This window comes from Carcharodon carcharias, chromosome 10 (assembly GCF_017639515.1).
Source record: "Carcharodon carcharias isolate sCarCar2 chromosome 10, sCarCar2.pri, whole genome shotgun sequence".
Taxonomy (NCBI): Eukaryota; Metazoa; Chordata; class Chondrichthyes; order Lamniformes; family Lamnidae; genus Carcharodon; species Carcharodon carcharias.
Window position 1 is genome coordinate 44,404,101 of NC_054476.1, and position 18,800 is coordinate 44,422,900.

Here is an 18,800-nt window from a genome sequence, read left to right on the forward strand (position 1 = left end):
CCCTTCCCTTGATGAATATAAAATATCCCAAATGATAAGAAGCAAACAGAAACTTAATTTTAAAAAGTGAGATGTCAAACCTTCATAGGTTGTAAGTTGCCTTATCTTATTGACATCATGTTAAGTAAGGAGTACCAGACTTCCTACTGCTGAGGAAAATTACAAAATATTTGGTGATCAGCTAGTGGAATAATACTAGTACCATGACTAATTTAATTATATAGTATATAAGCAGGTGGTGACTGTGTCTGCTGTGACACCCATTGCAAAAAAAATTCAGAGATTTCAAATTGCACACAGTTATTCCATATATATTGTGTTTTGTGGTGGTATGCTTTACCAGTATCTTAATTTCATTGTTAAATGTCACTTTCTTGTTTAACAGATTTACAGTCTTGACCTTGGTGGTATATCAACTGTTATCGTTAATGGGTATGATGCAGTTAAAGAATGCCTTGTTCACCAGAGTGATATTTTTGCAGATAGGCCATCTCTACCTCTCTTCAAAAAGCTGACAAACATGGGAGGTAACCCAAAGTGATAAATACCATTCGCCATAAGATTATAGTTGGGGATATCTTTTGTAGTCCAACTTTTTCTTGTGGCTTTTAAATCTAACAGTAAAGAGGGTCTGTACATTGGAATATCACAATGAAAATGAAACATTTAGTAATGCACAAACAGAGTGTTTCGAATACCTGGTTCATAAGTCATATGTCTGAGAATATAACTTTTGGTTTTAAGAATTAATGTTTTAACTGTAGAAAACTGGATCATCTGGTTGAGAAATTCATTTTTAAAAACTCTGATGTAAATGCAACTCAAACAACCCTGGGTTTATTACACTTAAAAGGTAGCCTGTGTTTGTCTTGCAAGGTCAGAGTTGATAGTGAAAAATCTTGAACAATGAATGATCCACCTCTTAGCTTGTAATGGAGCCAGGGAGTCGAGAGAGAGAGGCCAGTTATATCTATTAGCAATATAAATTATTCATAGCGATTGCAGAATCAAAGAGTTATGTTGAAGAGTAAATAATTTGTTTGCATTTCTGTTTGAATCATCTCAAAGCATGCCACTTCATCATGGAGACAGGATGTGGGGTTGGGGGTGGTGCAATGGGAGGTTATTTTCTTTAATTTATCTGTGTGTTTAGTGATAGAAGTAGGCAGTTCAGTTTGGGTTTCATGAGGAAAAAGCAGCTAGTGGAAGAAATCTACAGTGGTCCTCATTGAGCCTTCTGGCAGAAAGCAGTCAGCTTGAATAGTTAGCTTGGAAGGAGCTGCTGAGAAGCTGTAGGGGCAAACTGGGAAAAAGCAGTTTATGTATGCCCAAAGCCAGGACAAGGAGCTGAAGATTCCATGGCCAATAAAGAAAATTGGGAGATTGCTTAGACAAAAGCTAATGGAAGGATCCTTATGAAATTTGTATATTGAGGAATAGCAGGAATAATGAGGAGAATTAAAGTAAATTCTGGAGGGCTGTGGCATACCTTTGGCTTGGTCCCATTAAAAGTGAATGAACCGTCAAGATTTTGTAAAATAAAGGAAGAAGTAAAAAATAGAACTGAGTTTATAGCATGAGTGTTAAGTTAGTGGTGCTTGCTTTGTTCAATTTATTTTTGACATATAATAGTTTGTTTTTGTTGAAAAACATGAAATATTGTGGTGCAGTTCTGTCGGTTAATTGCTGGGTGTTTGGATTTCTTCTTTAAATGTTAGCAGTCCCAAACGGGATCGTAACAATAGCTTTTTTAGAAAAAACAATGAGAGAAAATGCTTTTGTTATTTGCAGGGCAGTCCAGTACTTAAAAGTGAAGTCCAGCAAAGAGTTGATTGCTGACAAGAAAAAACAAATTAATGCACAGTTTTCCCAGTGGAAAGTCCATTTATAACTTTTTTAAAAATGTAATCAGTTAGCATTTTTAAAAAAGAATTTGTCAGCATCACAAGTATGGTTAAAACCACAAACTCGATATGTTCTTTTGCACTTCCCTGCACTGATATGGGTGTGTTTGGGCAGTATTGAAATTGCAGATAAAAGCTTGTATTTTGTCACAATATGACACACTGATCATTAACATTTCAACACACTTAGTGCTCACAAAGATTCCTAAATAATATGATGAATGAGTGTATTGCTGATATCATTTTTCCAGTCTGCACTTTGCTTAATTGCTACTGGAAAGATCTTTCAGGAAATTTTCCTTTGTAAGCATATATGTAGAGGAAAACATATATTAAATACAGATTAAGGGGAAATTCTTTGAGTTTAGTCCCCTCTACTGGTGCATTCCCAGAATTGCCATGCATTGCACCATTTGCAGTTAGTTTGGTGACAACTCACGTAGAACATGATTGTACTGATTAAAACTTGTTTTTTAAAAAATTATATATTATATATATATAGTTTATTCATACAGTAGAAACCCTATCAGCTCAGTTTGTGGTCTTATAAGCCTCTTATGTAAATTTGAATTCCAGTATCTTCTATTATTTTGACTAGGAGAGAAACAGAACTATGCAAACCTGTATAATTTCTCATCATTAAACAACTCAAGGCTATAATCACGTCATTTTTAATGCTGGAAAGCTACAGCTACAGCATTCTGTGGAAGATGTGGAAGTGAGCAAGCAATGATTTAGGGTCAGCTGACAAGGGAGCTATCCAGCCTCTTGATAAACTGTTTATATAAATCTGCTTTATATCTGCTGTATAAACAGAAAATGCTGGAGATATGCAGCAGTCAGGTAGCATCTGTGGAGAGAGAAACAGAGTTAATGTTTCAGTAAATTTTTATCAAAATTGGGAAAAGTTTGAGATGCAACAGGCTTTAACCAAAATACAGAGGCGAGGGGAACAGGTGTGGGCTGGGGGGGTGGTGGGAGTGTGTGAGAAGAACAAAATGGAAGGCCCATGATAAGTTGGAAGACAGGAATGATTAACTGACAAAAGGGATAATGGTGCAAGGCATAAAGGAGCAGTAATGGGACAAGTAAAGACGAAAAGATGGATAGAGGAGCTGTAAATAAAAACAGCAGAATCACATACCAACACTTCGTCTGAAAAAATGGGGGTAGAGGTTATGATCCAAAATTGTTAACTTGATGTTAAGTCTGGAAGGTTGCAAAGTACCTACTTGAAATATGAGGTGCTGTTACTCGAGCTTTTGTTGAGTTTCATTGCAACAGCTTGAGAGGTCAAGGACAGAGGTCAGAGTGAGATAATTAAAACGGCAAGTAATCTGAAGCTCAAGGTCTCAATTGCAGAATGAACAGAAGTATTCATTAGTGCAATCATCCAATCTGTGTTTAATCTCCCCAGTGTACAGGAGACTGCATTGTGAGAATACAGTATACTAAATTGAAAGAGTGCAATGTAAATCACTGTTTCACCTGGAAGGAGTGTTTGGGGCCCTAGACATTGGGAAGGGAGGAGGTGAAAATGTATGTGTTGCATCTCCTGTACTTGCATGGAAAGGTACCATGGGAAGGGGAGCATGTGTCAGAGGTGATGGTGGAGTGGACTAGGGTGTCACAGATGGAACAGTGCCTTTGGGATACTGAAAGGGGAGGGAATGATGTATTTGGTCACAGAAATAGTGAAGGATGATCTGTTGGATGTGGAGGCTGGTGGGGTGGATTTTGAGAGCAAAGGGGTTCTGGAAGGGGTGAAGGCAGAAGTGCAGAAAATTGGAAGGACATAGCTGAAGGCCCTGTCAACCACGGTGAAGGGGAATCCTCAGAGGAAAGAGGAGGACCTATTGAAAGAACTGGTGCAGAAAGTGGCATCATTAGAACAGAAACAAAAACAGAATTACCTGGAAAAACTCAGCAGGTCTGGCAGCATCGGCGGAGAAGAAAAGAGTTGACGTTTCGAGTCCTCATGACCCTTCGACAGAACTTGAGTTCGAGTCCAAGAAAGAGTTGAAATATAAGCTGGTTTAAGGTGTGTGTGTGGGGGGCGGAGAGAGAGAGAGAGAGAGAGAGGTGGGGTGGGGGTGTGGTTGTAGGGACAAACAAGCAGTGATGGAAGCAGATCATCAAAAGATGTCAACAACAATAATACAAAAGAACACATAGGTGTTAAAGTTAAAATTGGTGATATTATCTAAACGAATGTGCTAATTAAGAATGGATGGTAGGGCACTCAAGGCATAGCTCTAGTGGGGGTGAGGAGAGCATAAAAGATGTAAAAAAAAAAAAATTAAATAAATAAATAAATAATTTTTTTTTAATAATGCAAGTAGATGGGAAAAGGAAAATCTATATAATTTATTGGAAAAAAAAAAGAAAAGAAAGGGGGAAACAGAAAGGGGGTGGGGATGGGGGAGGGACCTCACGACCTAAAGTTGTTGAATTCAATATTCAGTCCGGATGGCTGTAAAGTGCCTAGTCGGAAGATGAGGTGTTGTTCCTCCAGTTTGCGTTGGGCTTCACTGGAACAATGCAGCAAGCCAAGGACAGACATGTGGGCAAGAGAGCAGGGTGGAGTGTTAAAATGGCAAGCGACAGGGAGGTTTGGGTCATTCTTGCGGACAGACCGCAGGTGTTCTGCAAAGCGGTCGCCCAGTTTACGTTTGGTCTCTCCAATGTAGAGGAGACCACATTGGGAGCAACGAATGCAGTAGACTAAGTTGGGGGAAATGCAAGTGAAATGCTGCTTCACTTGAAAGGAGTGTTTGGGTCCTTGGACGGTGAGGAGAGAGGAAGTGAAGGGGCAGGTATTGCATCTTTTGCGTGGGCATGGGGTGGAGCCATAGGAGGGGGTTGAGGAGTAGGGGGTGATGGAGGAGTGGACCAGGGTGTCCCGGAGGGAGCGATCCCTACGGAATGCCGATAGGGGGGGTGAAGGGAAGATGTGTTTGGTGGTGGCATCATGCTGGAGTTGGCGGAAATGGCGGAAGATGATCCTTTGAATGCGGAGGCTGGTGGGGTGATAAGTGAGGACAAGGGGGACCCTATCATGTTTCTGGGAGGGAGGAGAAGGCGTGAGGGCGGATGCGCGGGAGATGGGCCGGACACGGTTGAGGGCCCTGTCAACGACCATGGGTGGAAAACCTTGGTTAAGGAAGAAGGAGGACATGTCAGAGGAACTGTTTTTGAAGGTAGCATCATCGGAACAGATGCGACGGAGGCGAAGGAACTGAGAGAATGGGATGGAGTCCTTACAGGAAGCGGGGTGTGAGGAGCTGTAGTCGAGATAGCTGTGGGAGTCAGTGGGTTTGTAATGGATATTGGTGGACAGTCTATCACCAGAGATTGAGACAGAGAGGTCAAGGAAGGGAAGGGAAGTGTCAGAGATGGACCACGTGAAAATGATGGAGGGGTGGAGATTGGAAGCAAAATTAATAAATTTTTCCAAGTCCCGACGAGAGCATGAAGCGGCACCGAAGTAATCATCAATGTACCGGAGAAAGAGTTGTGGAAGGGGGCCGGAGTAGGACTGCAACAAGGAATGTTCCACATACCCCATAAAGAGACAGGCATAGCTGGGGCCCATGCGGGTACCCATAGCCACACCTTTTATTTGGAGGCAGTGAGAGGAGTTGAAGGAGAAATTGTTCAGCGTGAGAACAAGTTCAGCCAGACGGAGGAGAGTAGTGGTGGATGGGGATTGTTCGGGCCTCTGTTCGAGGAAGAAGCTAAGGGCCCTCAGACCATCCTGGTGGGGGATGGAGGTGTAGAGGGATTGGACGTCCATGGTGAAGAGGAAGCGGTTGGGGCCAGGGAACTGGAAATTGTTGATGTGACGTAAGGTGTCAGAGGAATCACGGATGTAGGTGGGAAGGGACTGGACAAGGGGAGAGAGAAGGGAGTCAAGATAACGAGAAATGAGTTCTGTGAGGCAGGAGCAAGCTGAGACGATCGGTCTACCGGGGCAGTTCTGTTTGTGGATTTTGGGTAGGAGATAGAAGCGGGCCGTCCGAGGTTGGGCGACTATCAGGTTGGAAGCTGTGGGAGGGAGATCCCCAGAGGAGATGAGGTCAGTGACAGTCCTGGAAACAATGGCTTGATGTTCAGTGGTGGGGTCATGGTCCAGGGAGAGGTAGGAGGAAGTGTCTGCGAGTTGACGCTCAGCCTCCGCGAGGTAGAGGTCAGTGCGCCAGACAACAACAGCACCACCCTTGTCAGCGGGTTTGATGACAATGTCAGGGTTGGACCTGAGAGAATGGAGTGCAGTAAGTTCAGAGAGAGACTGGTTAGAATGGGTGAGAGGAGCAGAGAAATTGAGATGACTAATGTCGCGCCGACAGTTCTCAATGAAAAGATCGAGAGAAGGTAAGAATCCAGAGGGAGGGGTCCAGGTGGAGGGAGAATATTGGAGATGGGTAAAAGAATCCGTTGAACTGGGAGAGGACTCCTGCCCAAAGAAGTGAGCCCGGAGACGAAGACGGCGGAAGAAGAGTTCAGCATCATGCCGAGCCCGAAATTCATTGAGGTGAGGGCGTAAGGGTATGAAACTAAGTCCTTTGCTGAGCACTGAACGTTCAGCATCGGAGAGGGGAAGGTCAGGGGGTATGGTGAATACACGGCTGGGGTTGGGATTGGAAGATGGGGTGGGGACGGAGGGACAGGCCGGGGTGGAGGGTCCTAGATGGGTGTTGGTGTCGATGAGTTGTTGGAGTTTGCGTTCCTTAGTACTTGAGAGAAAGAGAAAAAGTTTCTTGTTGAGGCGTCGGATGAGCCGAAGGATAAAATGAAACTGGGGGCACGCGCAGCTTTGAAAAAGGGTACGGCGGTGCTGCTGGAGGGAGAGGTCGAGTGTGTTCATATGGCGGTGCATGGCACTGAGTGTGGATTTCAGAATGTGACGGGAACAGCAGTCCAAGAAACGTTTTATGTCCTGGAGATACCTGTAATCCTGGGTGGGTTCGAAACATGAGGGGTGGAATTTCAGTTGAAATCCACGTGGGGTAAGTCAGAGATGGAGACAGTCACTGAGAAAGGAGATGTGGCTGTGAAAGCAGGTTTTATTAAACACCTTGTCAAACACTAGGAGGGAAATGGAAAGCAAGGAAGGTGAGCAGGGCAAAAGAGAGATACGGAAATCTTGTCGCAGAGAGGAACAGAACTTCTTCAAGGAGGTAGGCATTTCTTGAAGAGCAGTGGCAGTCAATTAAACACAGAGATAAAAACAAAAACCCTGCGGATGCTGGAAATCCAAAACAAAAACAAAAACAGAATTACCTGGAAAAACTCAGCAGGTCTGGCAGCATCGGCGGAGAAGAAAAGAATTGACGTTTCGAGTCCTCATGACCCTTCGACAGAACTTGAGTTCGAGTCCAAGAAAGAGTCGAAATATAAGCTGGTTTAAGGTGTGTGTGTGGGGGGCGGAGAGAGAGAGAGAGAGAGAGGTGGGGTGGGGGTGTGGTTCTGGGAAAAACAAGCAGCGATAGAAGCAGATCATCAAAAGATGTCAACAACAATAATACAAAAGAACACATAGGTGTTAAAGTTAAAGATGGTGATATTATCTAAACGAATGTGCTAATTAAGAATGGATGGTAGGGCACTCAAGGTATAGCTCTAGTGGGGGTGGGGAGAGCATAAAAGATGTAAAAAAAAAAATAAAATAAAAAAATAAATAATTTTTTTTTTCCTTTTTCTCTTTTTATAATGGAAATAGGTGGGAAAAGGAAAATCTATATAATTTATTGGAAAAAAAAAGAAAAGGAAGGGGGAAACAGAAAGGGGGTGGGGATGGGGGAGGGACCTCACGACCTAAAGTTGTTGAATTCAATATTCAGTCCGGATGGCTGTAAAGTGCCTAGTCGGAAGATGAGGTGTTGTTCCTCCAGTTTGCGTTGGGCTTCACTGGAACAATGCAGCAAGCCAAGGACAGACATGTGGGCAAGAGAGCAGGGTGGAGTGTTAAAATGGCAAGCGACAGGGAGGTTTGGGTCATTCTTGCGGACAGACCGCAGGTGTTCTGCAAAGCGGTCATTAGAACAGATTCGACAGAGATACTGGGAAAATGGAAGAGTCCTTACAGGAAGCAGGTTAGGAGGAAGTGTAGTCAAGGTAGCTGTGGGAATCAGTGGGATTAGTTGTTAGCTGTTAGCTGAAGCTTATTCCCAGAAATAGAGGATGGTCCTTGTCAAGGACAAAATCTATTTGGTTGGAATAAAGAAATAAAGAATATATAAAGAAACAATAGAGGTACCATCAAACTACTGACTACCAGTGATAAAGATATAGAGGAGAAACTTTGCAGATAAATTACATAGAGATGCAAAAATTATAGAGTAGCGATAATGAAGGCCTTAATTACCTTAATATAGACTGGGATAGTAAAACTGTAAAGGGTAAAGAGGAGGTAGAGTTCCTGAAGTGTGTTCAGGAGAATTTTATTGATTAGTATGTTTCCAAGCCAATGAAAAAAGAGGCATTAGTGGATCTAGTTCTGGGGAATGAGGTGGGACAAGTGGATCAGGTGTCAGTTGTGGAACGTTTAGGAAATAGTGATCATAGTATCATAAGGTTTAGGTTAGCTGCGGAAAAGGACAAGGAGCAATCTAAAATAAAAATACTATATTTGAGATGGTCCAATTTCAGTGGGTGAGAACAGATTTGCCCCAGATATATTGGAATCAAAGAGTAGCAGGCAAACCTATAATAAAACAATGAGCTGCTTTTAGAAAGGTTCAAGTACAGCTATGGTACATTCCCATGAGGGGGAACCAAAGCCAGAACTCTCTGGATGACAAAAGAGATAGAGAGTAAGATGAAACATAAGATGTGCACGTATGACAGATGACAAGTGAGAAACTATGAGAAAAGACTGGTAGTTAACAAGAAAGGAAATCCAAAGTCCTGCATAAGCATATGAATAGTAAAAGGGTGGTAAGAGAAGGGGTGGGGCTAAATAAGGACCAAAATGGGGATCTACACAGGGAAGTACAGGGTATGGCTGGGATACTAAATGAGTTCTTTGCATCTGCCTTTGCCAGAGTCATAGTGAGTGGAGGTAGCTGAGATACTAGATGAGCTAAAAAATGATTAAGAGGAGATATTAAACTACAAGATCCTGAGGGGCATGACAGGGTAAATACCAGGAGACTATTTCCTCTTGTGAGGGAATTAGAACTAGGGGACACAGTTTAAAAACAAAAGGTCTCCCTTTTAAGACTCAGATGAGGAGAAATTTTTTCTTTGAGGGCTGTTGTATGTGGAATTCTCTTCCCCAGAGAGCAGTGGAGGATGGGTCATTGAATTTATTCAAGGCAGAGTTAAAATAGATTTTTGATAGGCCAGGGAGTCAAGGGTTATGGCAGGGAGATAGGAAAGTGGTGCTGAGACCACTGAGATAAGATCAGCCATGATCGTATTAAATGGCGCAGCAGGCTAGAAGGGCCTCTTCCTGCTCCTAAATCCTATGTTCCTACTGGAAAGGTTCGTTGTACTTAAAGTTGATAAGTCACCAGGACTGGTTGGGATGCAACCAAGGATGCTGAAGGAGGGTAGAAAGTATGGAGGTATTGGCCGTAATCTCCCATTTCTCCTTCAATACTGGGGGGTGGCAGTGGTGCCAGAGGATTGAAGAATTGCAAATGTTGACATCCTTATTCAAAAAGAATATAAGGATAAAGCCAGCAATTATAAGCCTGTCAGTTTAACATCGGTGGTGGGAAACTTTTAGAGACAATAATCTGAGATAAAGTTAACAGGGTCTCTACTAGGACGACTTGCTTTTCTTGATGTATGTTGATCTAGACTTGGGTGTGCATGGCACAACTTCAAAATTGGCAGATGACACAAACCCTGGAAATATTGTGAACTGTATTGAGGATAGTGATAGACTTCAAGAGAACATAGACAGGCTGGTTGAATGGGTAGACATGGCAGAGGGAATTTAATGTAAAGAAGCGTGACGTGGTACATTTTTGTACGATGAACAAGGAGAGACAATATTAAAAAGGCATAATTCTTAAGGGGGTGCAAGAACAAAGAGACCTGGGGTATATGTGCACAAATCCTTGCAGGTGACAGGAAAGGTCGAGAAATTGGTTAAAAAGGCACATGGGATTCTGGGTTTTATAAATAGAGAAAGTTATGGTGAATGTTTATAAAACTGAGATTCTGCCTCAGCTGGATAATTATGTCCAATTCTGGGCACTGCAGTTTAGGAAGAATGTAAAGGCTTTAGAGAGAGTGAATAGAAGATTTATGAGCATGGTTCCAGCGATAAGAGATTTCAGTTAAACAGATAGATTGGGTAAACTGGGGTTATTCTCCTTGGAAAAGGTTGAGAGGAAATTTGATAGAAGTGTTCAAAATCAAGAGGGGTCTAGACAGAGTAGATAGATAGAAACTACCTTCTGTGCTGTAAGCATTCTATTATTCCATAATGCTGTATCATATCTAATCTACTCAACTGTACAATTTACTAACCATTAACAGAAAATGAAACCTTTTGCTTATTGAGATCAGTCAATTAGGTTACACCTGTAACTTCCCCTCCAAGCCACACACCATCTTCACTATTCCTTTGCTGTTGCTGGGTCAAAACTGTGAACTCCCTTCCTAACAGCATTGTGGGCATATCTGCACCACATGAACTGCAGCGGTTGAAGAATGCAGCTCATGACCAGTTTCTCAAGGGAAGATAGGGATAGGCAACAAATGCTGGGCCTTGCCAGTGATGCTCACATTCCATGAAAGAATTAAAAAAGCTGTGTTGCCATAACAAACTGTAAAGGATGTGAGAAGCTTGAGTATTACAGAAAATTAACAGTAGTGTTCCTTGATCTTTTGACCATCATTGTTATAGAAATTGAGACTGATAGTGAGATAGAATGGTTGTTTCAGATCTCACGGTTAGTTACCAAGTAATAGTGTTAGGCAGCATTGTAGAATCATTTTTTTCCAAAAATAAAATGGGATCTAAGGCAAAGTAGTGGCTATTCTTAAACTTCCCTCATGTTTCAGGATTTTTTTCTCTTTGTAAACTGTGGTCATTTTAAAGATTGAAGAATAAATTTATTTCTGTGGCTAGGATTGCAGAAATTATTGAACTCATTTTCTCCTATTTTTGGATAGAATCTATATTGTAATATAAAATATATTAATTCCAGGTTATTATTTGGAGTTTATTACCTTGAAAATAAAATATTTGATGCAAAAATATGGTACTGGAAAATGGAAGCAAAATTGGGTGTGGGAATGGAGCAGTGATCTTTTACTCCCAATTTATTGACCACATAGTTAATTATTATTTCTAGCAGATGGCATTTAAATGAGATGGTGAAAACATGGGGCATTGTACTTCATTAACACCTATTATACACTGATTGAAAATGCACACCCACATAGAAAGGGCATTCAGTTTTGTTTGCGGAAAGGCAAAAGTCAATCAGTTGGCTGCTGCAAGCTCTTCATTCCTACCCTGTTTACAACTGGACTTCATTCCACTGCCACTATTTGGCTGTCAGATTTTGGATATCATCTGCACTTTTATCACCAATGGCCAAAATTGTCTTGTCCAAATCAAGAACGAGTGTAGTTCACTTTTCTGAAGCCGCCTATTGCCTCAGATCATCCTGAATGATGCAGGCCACTCCTATCTCCTTTTCAGCACATTTAACTGCGTTTTCAAACCCCTCTTCCTGCACTGTTGGGGTGGAATTTAACCCAGGGATTTGACTGCCGCTGGAGAGCTCGAGAGAGCCCCACGTTGCCTCATTTGGGGAAAGCCCGCTGGTATTAAGTGCCAATCAGGCACTTAACTGGACAGCAGTGGGCCTTTCTCAGGATCAAGGACCCCATGGGCGGAAATCCTGCCCTCCACCCACCCCAAGAGCTGTAGGCCAATCAGAGGTTGGCAGCTCTTTGTTGCTGTCAGTGTCAAAGGAACCCCTGAAAGATCTATCCTTAATCTTCTCCTTTGCCTTTCCCACTAACTGGCCCTTGGCAACATCATCTACAAATGCACGGTCAGCTTTCACATGCATATTGACAACATCCAGTTCTAACGCTTCACCCTTTTATCGATCATTTGATAGTTTCCATTCTGCCAGACAGCTTATTTGACATTCAGAAAGTTAGTTAATGCACAGAAAACAGAGTAGAAATAAAAGGATCATTTTCAGATTGGCAGGATGTAACTAGTGGGGTACTGCTAGGATCAGTGCTCGGACCTCAGCTATTTACAATCTGTCTCAATGATTTAAATGAGAGTACCCAGGGTAATGTTTTCAAGTTTGCTTATGATACAAATGATTGGTGGGAAAGTAAACTTTGAGGAGGTAAAGAGGCAAAGGGAAATAGACAAGTTGAGTGGTGCAGAAGAACATGGCAGATGAAATATAATGAGGGGAAGTATGACGGGAATATACAATAAATGGTAGGACCCTGGGAAGGACCGAGGATCAGAGAGACCTTGGTATACACGTCCACTGGTCCCTGAAGGTAGCGGGACAGGTAGATAAGGTGGTTAAGGCGGCATATGGGATACTTACCTTTATTAGCCGAGGCATTGAATGTAAGAGCAGGGAGGTTATGCTGGAACTGTATAAAATGCTGGTTAGGCCATAGCTAGAGTATTGCGTGCAGTTCTGGAATCTGCATTATAGGGAGGATGCGATTGCACTAGAGAGAGTGCAGAGGAGATTTACCAGGATGTTGCCTGGGCTGGAGAGTTTTAGTTATGAGGAGAAATTGGATAGACTGGGTTATTTTCCCTGGAGCAGAGAAAATTGAGGGGAGACATGGTTGAGGTGTACAAAATTATGGGGGGCATAGATAAGGTAGACAGGGAGGAACTTTTCCCCTTGGTAGAGGCATCAATAACCAGGGGGACATAGATTTAAGGTAAGGGGCAGGAGGTTTAGAGGGGACGTGAGGAAGATTTTTTTCACCCAGAGGGTGATGGGAATCTGGAACTCACTGCCTGAAAGGGTGGTAGAGACAGAAACCCTCATAATATTTAAGAAGTATTTGGATGTGCACTTGCGATGCCATGGCACACAAGGCTATGGGTCTAGTGCTGGAAAATGAGATTAGAATAGTTAGGTACTTGTTTGACTGGCGCAGACCCGATGGGCCAAAGGGTCTTTTTCTGTACTGTAGACCTCTATGACTAAGTTATCTACTTTCTTAGGAAAAGTTCATTGTCCACCATCATTCATGACCGGATGTGACAGGACCCCTGAGCTTTGATCTGATCCATTGGTTGTGGAATCACTCAGCTCTGTTTACAGCATGCTGTGGCTGCTGCTGCTGCTGCTTAGCAGGCATGTAGCTTCACCAGGTTGGCACGTCATTTTTATGTATGCCTGATGCTATTCCTAGCATGCTCTCCTACACACCTCATTGAACTAGGGTTGATTCCCTTGCCTGATGGTAATATTAGAGTGAGGGTTATGCTGGACCATGAGGTTACAGGTTCTGGTTCAATATAATTCTGCTGTTTCTGGTGCCCTACAGTATCCCATAGATGCCCAGTTCTGAGTTGCTAGATCTGTTCTGGATCAATCCCATCTAGAATAGTGGTAGTGCTACATGACAATGGAAGATGCCCTCTGTGTGAAGATAGGACTCTGTCTGCACAAGGACTGTACAATGGTCCCTCTTATCAATACCGTCATGCACAGATGCAGCTTTCACAGGTAGTTAGGTAAAGACAAGGTCAAGTATGTGTTTCCCTTTTGTTGGTTCCCTCGCCACCTGTTGCAGGCTGACTCGGCCAGTTTAGTCAGTAGTGGTGCTGCTAGGGCACTCTTGGTGATGGATGTTGAAGTCCCCCACCCAGAGCACATTGTGCCCTTGCTCCCCTCAATGCTTCTTCCAAGTGGTGTTCAGCATGGAGGAGATAATGATTCATCAGTTGAGGGAGGGAAGTGGGTGATAATCAGTAGGCGGTTGCCATGTTCACCTTTCATCTGATGCCATGAGACTTCATGGGGTCCGGAGTCAATGGTGAGGATTCCCAGGGCCACTTTTCCTGAATGTATATCTTTGTGCAGCCTCCTCTGGTGGGTCTGTCCTGCACTGGGAGTGTTACATTGTAAAAGAAGTGATTCATGCTAATCAATTGTGTCATGTCTCAGACCAATCCTAATTTTCATATGTTGTGTTAGTTAACTTGACGGCATTGGAAAGTGCATCAATATTGTGTTTTTAAAAAAATGTTCTTTTCCCAGGGCTGTTGAATTCCAAATATGATCGTGGTTGGACTGACCATCGTAAAATTACTGTCAACAGCTTTCGCTGTTTTGGACCAGGCCAAAAGGACTTTGAAAACAAAATTTTTGAGGAATGTATGTTTTTTTTAGATGCTATTGACACATACAAAGGAAAATCATTTGATGCCAAGTGTCTTGTAACTAACGCAGTTTCCAACATCACAAACCTAATTACTTTTGGAGAGCGTTTCACATATGATGATACAGAGTATCAGCATATGATTGAGATATTTAGTGAAAATATTGAATTGGCAGCCAGTGTATGGGCATTCTTGTACAATGCTTTCCCTTGGATTGGGATCCTGCCCTTTGGAAAACATCAGCGTTTGTTTAAAAATGCAGCAGAAGTTTATGACTTTTTGCAGAAGATTATACAGCGGTTTTCACAAAACAGAACATCACAGAAACCCCGGCATCTCATTGATTTATATTTGGACGAAATGGAAAAGAACATTAATGATCCTGAATCTTCCTTGTCAACAGAAAACTTAATTTTTACTGTCGGGGAACTTATTATAGCTGGAACTGAGACTACAACTAATGCACTTAGATGGGCCATCTTGTACATGGCACTGTATCCAAATATTCAAGGTGAGAAAACAGTCATAGAATACACTGACATTTCACAGATATTTTGAGTTGATAAAGTAAAGTAATTAATCACAATTCTTATTGTGAATTTCAACCAGCTTCTTTCTGACTTCGATCCTTATGGGAAAGCTTTAACCCAACCTAAATTTAAATGATTAAATATCAAAGTTCACTTGAGTTCATTGGCAATGTACAATTGTTATTCAAGTAAATCTTCCCCTTCAGTTCTACTAGAAAAATTGAAGACAACTATTTGTTCAATGCAGTTGCCTGGTTATGGTTTGTGAGGCAAATTTCATATTGCAATCTTATTTTTGCCAGTGTATGAAAAGTCATTGTAAGCTACTGTAAGCACAGAAAAATATTGATTCATTTGAACAATAGTGAATTCTTGAGGTCCCACACCATTTATTCCATTGCCCAATGGAATGAAAAAAATGTGGTACCAATACTTAAGTTCATTTACTCAGAATAATATTGAATACTGGGCAAGTAGGAGAGGTATACAAGTAGTCTATCATGGCTTAAGCAATCGAAAAACTTCTCAAGGTTTTCATTTTGAAGATTTCAATGTCATTTGAACATCTCAATCAGATTAGTACTTTCTTATCTATTCCCACTTAACCGCTATCATTTCCATAATAGTTCTGAAGTGCTCTTTAGTAAGTGTACTTTTTCAAATGTATAGTGAAAGAAATCACGATTTTTATTTGCGTCCTTTGCAGAAAAAGTACATCAAGAAATTGACACTGTTGTGGGAAAAAATCAAGTGCCTTCTCTGGAAAACAAGTCACAGATGCCATACACAGAGGCAGTTCTACATGAAATTCTTAGATTTTGCAATATAGCTCCACTTGGTATTTTCCATGCAACTGCCCAGAACACTGTTGTTCGAGGTTATTCCATTCCAAAGGGAACAACAATTATAACAAATCTTTACTCTGTACACTTTGATGAGAAATATTGGAGCACTCCTGACATATTTTGTCCCGAGAGATTTCTGGACAACAACAAGCAATTTGTGAAGAAGGAAGCATTTATTCCATTTTCTATTGGTAAGTAATTAGCTGTGTGAATGCATGTTGCGTTTTGATAAGGAGGTGGTGCAAGTGAATTAGGTAGAGCAATATTGCTGACATTGGTTCAAAATTTTAAAAATCTTTCTCTTTAGTGATTATTAAATATTTTTTGGAATGCTTTCAAAAGTGCTGCTGTGGTGCTGCCGCATTTATATACAGCTGTCATGGAAAGGTGCATGCATTACTGAGTTCTGGAAGAAACATGTTAAAACGTACATCTAGGGAACTCTCTAAATGGTTCACTGGAAAAGGGAGCAGACATAAGTCCCAGGTTCAAAATTAGCTGGGGTATGATAGTTTCTGAGAGAAGATTTAGTCAAAGTTCCTGCTCCTGAAAACTACCTATTAGGTGCTATTGCAAAGTACATGTATAAAGATGTCCAGCAAGAATAGAATAAGGCTTGACTTTTACTTTTAAGCAGCTTGCGATCAGAGATTACACAATAGAGAATACATTTGGGTGGTTACTCGAGGGTAACTGTGGAATGTATCTCATTTAGAGAAAGCCTCCAAGAGCTTATGGGAACAAGTCAGATTTTTTAAAAACCTGCAGCACTTTCAGGTTTCCCTGGTTTGGAGTTGGAAGATGTTCTCATAGTATCCTAATATTCTGTACGCGGCATAATTATGCTCATAAATGATAATTTGTAAACACTTATGAATATTTTCACATCTGATCTTTTAAACATATTGTGCTAGATGGTGCTGTGAGCTGTTCATTAGATTTGTATTTTCCCCAGAGACTTTCTATGGGATTTTGTATGGCAAGTTGCTATCAGTGGGACAGCCACACTGCATGACGCCATCTACAGGCTTCTAAAACCTGGGAGAACAGGACAGGGCAAACAATTGTGCATCTCCATAAGCAGTAAGATTGAAGAATTGTTAAGGAGCAGCACAGATCTAAACCAAGCAGTATAAGTTAGAATAGTGAATTCTGATATTGAACTTTTGACACAAAGTGGAATAAATAGAGGAAAACAACAAGTAGATTGAGAAAAAGAGAAGACACAAAGAAAAATATATTTTTTTAATAATCTCTCACAACAATTAAAAGCTGTAGATTGTGAATTCATATTTGTAAAGGTTAGTTTTCAGTGCCAGAGAGGTTCTTTTGCAATAATTAAGACTTACAACACCTTTAAAAGGAAACATAGACTGGAATGCCTTGACTTCATTTTTTGAGATAAATTTGGTCTGCATCTTTGACTTGAGTACAGGAATTTCACACCATTTTCATGCCATGGCACATTTCAGACAGCAACTTTTAGATTTGCACATAAAAAATGGTGAGCACCATTAACCTTGTTGTTATTTTCATGGCCATATCTCATGTATAATATACAAAAATAAATTGTATCATTGATGATAGCATTGGGGTGAGCAGCATGGGACTAATAATATTGAATACTTTGAGGAGGAACAAGGGTTATTACACAATGAGATGGTTTTCATTTTCATTTGAAACTAGTCATCAATTCCATTTTTCATAGGACGAAGGCGTTGTCTTGGAGAACACCTTGCAAGAATGGAGCTATTTCTGTTTTTTACCATGTTATTGCAAAGATTTCATCTTCATTTTCCACCAGGAACTATACCAAATCTGAAACCCAAACTGGGAATGACATTGCAGCCTAATCCATATCTTATCTCATTTGAAAGACGGTGAAATAATCTCAATAATGACCTATTAAAACAAATAATTTCATAATGGTGGGGGTGGGTGGAGAAAAGTGAAATTTAATTTTCTAAATGTTTGGTGTAGCTGATTTCTCTTTTGTTTTTCTAAATCTATGCTTTAATCTAGTGATCTAACTAATCCTACATTGAGGTAATGTGATATCTCCCCAAAAGGCTATAGAATCATACAGGTGTACAAGAAGGACATTCAGCAAATAGTGCCTGGGCCAGCACTTAAAAGCACGATCTAATTCATCCACTCTTCTGCTCTTTTCCCATAGTCCTGCAAATCTCTCCTTTTCAAGTATACAGAATTTTATTTTCAAGATTACTATTAAATCTGCTTCCACCACCTTTTTTAGTTCCAAGACCATGTCAATTTTTCGTAACTATCGCCTGTGTAAAAAAACACTTCTCATCTCCCACTTGGTTCTTTTGCCAAATCACTGGTTACCAATTCTCCAGCCAGCAGAAACAGTTTCTCTTTAATAATTCTATGTCTAAGGAAATTAATCTCAGTTTCTCCAGTCTCTCATCCTTGCTATAATCCTAGTAAATCTCCTCTGCGCCCTTTCTCAAGCCTTGACATAAATTAGAAACTGTGGTGTCCAGAATTGCACGCAATACTCCAGATGAGGCCCGACAAATAATTTCTAATGGTTTAGCATCACTTTCTTGCTTTTGTATTCTGTGCCTCAACAAAATCAAGCATCCCATATTTTTCACATCAACTGCTTATAGCTCTTTCAAAGAGCAAAATGTACCGAATAGTTGCATCATTCAATGATTTATTCTAACTTGGCATTTCACCTTCAAAGAATTGTTTATGTAGACCCCCAGCTATTTCTGTTCTTGCACCCCCTTTAAAATTGCACCATATTGCTTGTGTAACTTCTCCTTATTTTTCTTTCTAAACTACAAACACTTAAAAAAAACTTTAGTATCTTTAAACTAGGCTGTTAAGACTAACAGTTGCATTGCTGTGTCAGCTCTAACTACAATGCAGAACATGAAACAGTTAAGTTGGCTCATGTAAGAAAATAGCCCTGCACCCAGGTTCTAGCCTTAGTTTCTGGTAAATGGCATGTTTCTCCCTACCCTCTGTACTCACTTAAACGCAAGCCTCAGCCAGCAGTACTCTATAACCAACTGCTATATAATATGCAAGTATGGTCCTCAGTGACCAGATACCCTTCCTTTCTATAAGGAAGTACTTTATTTTATTAGCCCAGTGAAGACAGGATATGAATCATGTGTTGGCTGTCCGT

At 41.0% G+C, this 18,800-nt stretch overlaps 1 protein-coding gene across 1 annotated transcript in view; it reads left to right on the forward strand.

The window, feature by feature from the left end:
* LOC121282822 (vitamin D 25-hydroxylase) overlaps nucleotides 1–17,521 on the forward strand; it is a 37,916-nt gene extending 20,395 nt beyond the window's left edge. The window contains exons 2-5 of the mRNA XM_041196637.1: nucleotides 386–527; nucleotides 14,141–14,773; nucleotides 15,499–15,828; nucleotides 17,346–17,521. Of these exons, the coding sequence (XP_041052571.1) occupies nucleotides 386–527; nucleotides 14,141–14,773; nucleotides 15,499–15,828; nucleotides 17,346–17,521 (1,281 nt within the window). The remainder of the gene's footprint in view (nucleotides 1–385; nucleotides 528–14,140; nucleotides 14,774–15,498; nucleotides 15,829–17,345) is intronic.
* Nucleotides 17,522–18,800: the final 1,279 nt, after the last annotated feature.